The sequence below is a fragment of the Geospiza fortis genome, unplaced genomic scaffold (genome assembly GCF_000277835.1).
Source record: "Geospiza fortis unplaced genomic scaffold, GeoFor_1.0 scaffold112, whole genome shotgun sequence".
Taxonomy (NCBI): domain Eukaryota; kingdom Metazoa; phylum Chordata; class Aves; order Passeriformes; family Thraupidae; genus Geospiza; species Geospiza fortis.
In genome coordinates, this window is record NW_005054298.1 from 19,505,363 (window position 1) to 19,509,907 (window position 4,545).

Here is a 4,545-nt window from a genome sequence, read left to right on the forward strand (position 1 = left end):
GCTGCCCCGATTGCTCCGGCCGGGCCCCCTGTGGCGAGGGCGGCCCCACCCTCCCGCAGCCGGCCTCTGGGCCCCCGAGGGTCGCTTCCTTACAGCTGGCCTAGGAAAGGTACCGGGAGTGAGACACTGCCTGCACAGCCACACCAACCCTCCCCTGGTAGTCTAAGACAGATACATCCAAAATATCATGACTTTTCTGCCAGTCTCTTCCTATTCGAAAAGGTAGGATACACTGTTTAACTACATGGAAAGGACTAAAGTGCAGGGCCCACAAAAGAGCATACAGCTGTGGCTATCGAGCTGTCCACTCTTCTTCAGGTGGGATTCAATTGCATTGTTGCTGGCAGGATTCCTGCCAAACACAAAACAACTGGAGAGACCCTTCTTTGAAACGGAGGCACCTTCCAGTTATTCCTCTTTCCTGCTGCACTTAACACAAAAATGTTCATACTAGAATATACCTTTTCCCCTATCACATTACTCTGTCCTCCCTTACACAGAGCTTTTGTTTAGATTGCTAAAACAGGCATTTTTGCAGTCTCCTCCTGTTCTTTCTAAATCAGAGCTTCCACACATCAATATAGGGGGGCTGACTCTACTGCAGGGGCTCTTTAACTCCCAGCTACTTCAGCAAGAATGCCCAGAGCAACCTAATGCAGACACATTGAAAAGGTGACATCTCTTAATGGTTCACCCTTTCAAACTCTTCACATGCACTTAAACGATAAGCCAGGTCACTTTCACCATGTATTATTATACTCTGTGCAGCGCTGAAAATCTTCTGAGTGAAGTGGAAGTGGACTGGTAATAAAAGATAGTCCCATTTGTCCTGTGAGTGAGGAGGGTAAGAAAGTTGCTGGAATACTGAGCACAGTGACTGTTTCACACGTCCACTAATGAATGTGCTTCCATCTGCCATCCTGAAAGAGCAGAGAAGCCTTTCCTTTGCAATAAAAACCTTGTGAAGTGTTGCCTTGTGCATTTGTACTGACTTGGAACTCTGAAGAAGATGGCAATTATTACTGGTTTTAAAGAATAAGGTATTTTATTATGGAAGTTCATCTTCATAACAACATATGCAGAAAATGACTGACAGTCACTAAAAACACAAAAAGGTTCAGGAAAACAAAAGGATGACTATTTACACAAACTTATATCACAAACAATGAAATACTTGAAACAGTTGAGGCAGTAAATATTCCTTTCATGTCTTCAGAGATTATTGAACAATAACTTGACATTGTACTGACACATACCAACAGGGGTTCAAGATGTTTAGATAGCCCTGACCAAGCTGTACACTGCAGGAGGCCAGAAAATGTTGGCTATACACTTATGTGAACTATGTCTCTCTGTTGTTTTAACTCATAAAATTGATCTCTTACAGGGAACTTTAGGAAAAATGTTTCAGTATGAAAAAAACAAAACTGTCTACAAGACAATGCTTTGATACCTAAAGCAGTGATCTTATCCAGAACTATCTCAATTGCTTTCTCTGCTCCCCTCGCAGCTGCATCTAAACAGAAATCATGGATGAAACCAAGAGTATCACATACTGCTTTTAAATATTTTAAAATCCTAAAATCAGGTTTGTGAATTACTGCATGTATACAAGAGGTATTTGCCAATAAGCATATTTAGACAGTAAAAAAATTACCTTAGCGTTTATACCTAATTTACAAATATTCCAACACAACAGAATTGAGCCATACATAAAGCTGTTGGCTTTATGCAGGAAATGCTAGTTCCAGAGGCTGGAAAATGAACAGCAGTATGTAATTGAGCCCTTGTTGAAAGGTATTCATCAAAACCCAGAGAAGTTCTTGTTTGCACCTGGCCCCTATACTATCTATTTTTTTTCCTCTCTCTGCTTCTGCTTCTACTGCGTCTGCTCCTTTCTCTGTGCTCCACTTTGCTGCACTTGTCCCCATAGCCTTCTCTACATTTTCCCCTCTCTCTGTGTACATCTGTGCTGGGGCTTCTGGTGTCCTTTTTCCTGTGCCACTCTTCACCAGGGCTTTGACTTGGACTTCTTATGTGCCTTTGCCTGGAACTGCTGTGATTTGAGCACGGGCTTCTCCTACTCCCCTCATTCATGTTTTGGCTTCTACTATCCTCCTTTCTTTCAGTGTCTCTCGTGTTCGTGCTATGGTATCTGCTTGTGGACTTTCTTTCCCCCTCACAGGAGTTCCATTTGTTGTTCTCTGCAGAACTATCTCGCTTTAAAAGCTTGTACTTCTCCCTGTCTTTGTCCTTGTTACCGTGACTACTGGAGAGATCTTCATAAAGTTTTTCCTTCCTCGTTTTTGCCTTTCCTTCTGAATCGCTGCTGCTGCTAGCCTCTGAAAACTTGTCTTTTTTTCTTTTCTTAGAATCCATCTTCTTTTGTGCTGCTTTATCTCTGCTGTCAGTCTCGCTGTCACTGCTGCTTACTGAAGTCTCACTGGAGGATGAGGAAGAGGACCTCATCTTATGTTTCTTGTGTTTACTTTTGCTTTTTTTCTTCTGCTGCTTTTTCTTCTTTCTATCTTTCTTTTTCTTTTTCTTCTCTAGACGATCTAACTTCCTTTTGTTTTCAAAATAAAAGAGTGGCACAATCAGACATGTTAAGATATACTAGATTACAAAGTCATTGTCTTTCAAAGTTCACTACTTCTGATGACCTACACAGTAAATACATTCATTTTTATAAAAACACATTGAATTCTTTTCCTTTTTCAGCAATGTTTCATTTTAAAACTTCTAACCTGCATTACCCATAGTATGTAATCCACAGCTGCTCCCTCAAAACAGGAATAATATGATTTTTTAATTCTTTAATTTTTAAAAAGATCAGTAAGAGACATCAATTTGGGGCTTGTAACTAGGAATAAATACATTCAGTAGTGCTTTTTTTCTCCTTGTCAGGCTGCCCTGGAGACTTTAGAAAATTATTGTTGGTTTTGTTTGTGCATTTTAAAAAGGTATTTTGAAAATGAAAAAAATGCAATTAGTATTCACTTTCTATTAATGATGAAAACTAAGACTAAAACATACATCCTTGAGTTCTTTAGGCAACTAATACAGATATTTCCAGTAACCTCTTTTTTCACAACTAGAAACTTACATTTTCTATCTGTAAATATACAATATTCCATCATGCACATGCATACTATTTGACTACTTTCATGCAGTTTTTGTTCTGCTTTCTGTATTTATGCTCAGAAAATCAGTGAGCGAATAGTGAAACTGCTTCCAGTGTATTAAAAAAAATCCCTTCAGACTAATAAAGCCTAAAGGACCCAAATATTTATTAAACTTCAACTTCTAAAATATAAAGGATTATAAAAATTTCAATGTATTGGGCCAGCAGACGTTCAAACAAAAATAACATTTTAAATTACCCTATCTACATACTTAAAAGGAACATAAAACATGTTGACTGTTTTCAGAGAATTATTACATATGTGAATACCATATGTACCTGCCTACTACCTGCTTAGCCATTCACCTTTTCCCCCCTCCCCTTCCACTCCCCACATATGTGACATCTTTTATCCTAAAAGCTTGTTTTATCTGCATGCATCTATGGGATCTACCTGCCAGTAGTAAGTATTTTTGATTTTAAACATTTTGAGATTATTTCAGGATAACGTTGCAAATGAAGACAGAAAAAACCCATTAGTCACCTGGCACACAGCATCACTTGGATAAAAGCAAAGCATGGGAACCTCATTAACTCAGACCCACAGGGAGAAAAAGCTGCAAGCCCTGACACAAGCACAGGGTGCAGCTGGGCCAACCTTGGCAGTGGGGTACAGAATCAGCTTCAGCTCAGCCACAGGGAGAAGATAAACTTTGTCAAGTTGTAAACCAGTGAACAAGAGCACAGAATCTTTTATCACAAGAGAAGATACTGTAAACAACAGAGTGCAGAACAGTATTTTAAAATAGCAGCACAGCATCTCTAGTGAGCCAATTAGTATTTCAGTATCCCAGTTAAACTGGAAATGAGACGCAGTCAAAGGAATCAAAATTAGATTAAAATAAAACCAAGTAGGTTAAAAATCATGCTACATAATGCCATTTGTGGTCAAGTGTATGTTAAACTAAGCTGATTTTCTTCTGCACTGATGGTGCTAAATGGCACCAAAAAGTTACAGTGGCAATCATGGATATGGTCAGAACTATTGGTGATACATACCCCCTCCACTAAGTACCAGACCTACCTTAGAAGTTTCTGTTTTTGTTTGGTTGATAGTGATTTTAAAAATTCAACTTCTGGATCATCATCTCCTTCACTTGTAACAAACTCCTAGAAAAATGCAGTAAGACCTTAGCTTCTAATAGATAAAAATAATATATTAATTCAGATTTCTGTTTTAAAAGTGGTGCCCCTATGTACCTTATTTTTGCACAGACACAAATATATTTGTATTACCAAGTCAGCCTAAGACACTGGTTAGAACAGAATACCCACTACCAAGTGAAAAACCCCAACATTCTCTCTCAGAGTTGAGTAGGTGTTATAATGTGGGGGCTATACAACAGGAGTTATTACTAACA

General features: G+C 38.9%; 1 protein-coding gene across 1 annotated transcript in view; it reads right to left on the reverse strand.

Moving 5' to 3' along the window:
• Nucleotides 1-1,019: 1,019 nt before the first annotated feature.
• The window catches only part of CIR1 (corepressor interacting with RBPJ, 1), a 20,640-nt gene continuing 17,114 nt past the window's right edge, over nucleotides 1,020-4,545 (reverse strand). Inside the window, exons 8-9 of the mRNA XM_014307686.2 lie at nucleotides 4,209-4,294; nucleotides 1,020-2,566 (exon numbers count right to left, since the gene is read on the reverse strand). Of these exons, the coding sequence (XP_014163161.1) occupies nucleotides 1,846-2,566; nucleotides 4,209-4,294 (807 nt within the window). The 3' untranslated portion in view covers nucleotides 1,020-1,845. The remainder of the gene's footprint in view (nucleotides 2,567-4,208; nucleotides 4,295-4,545) is intronic.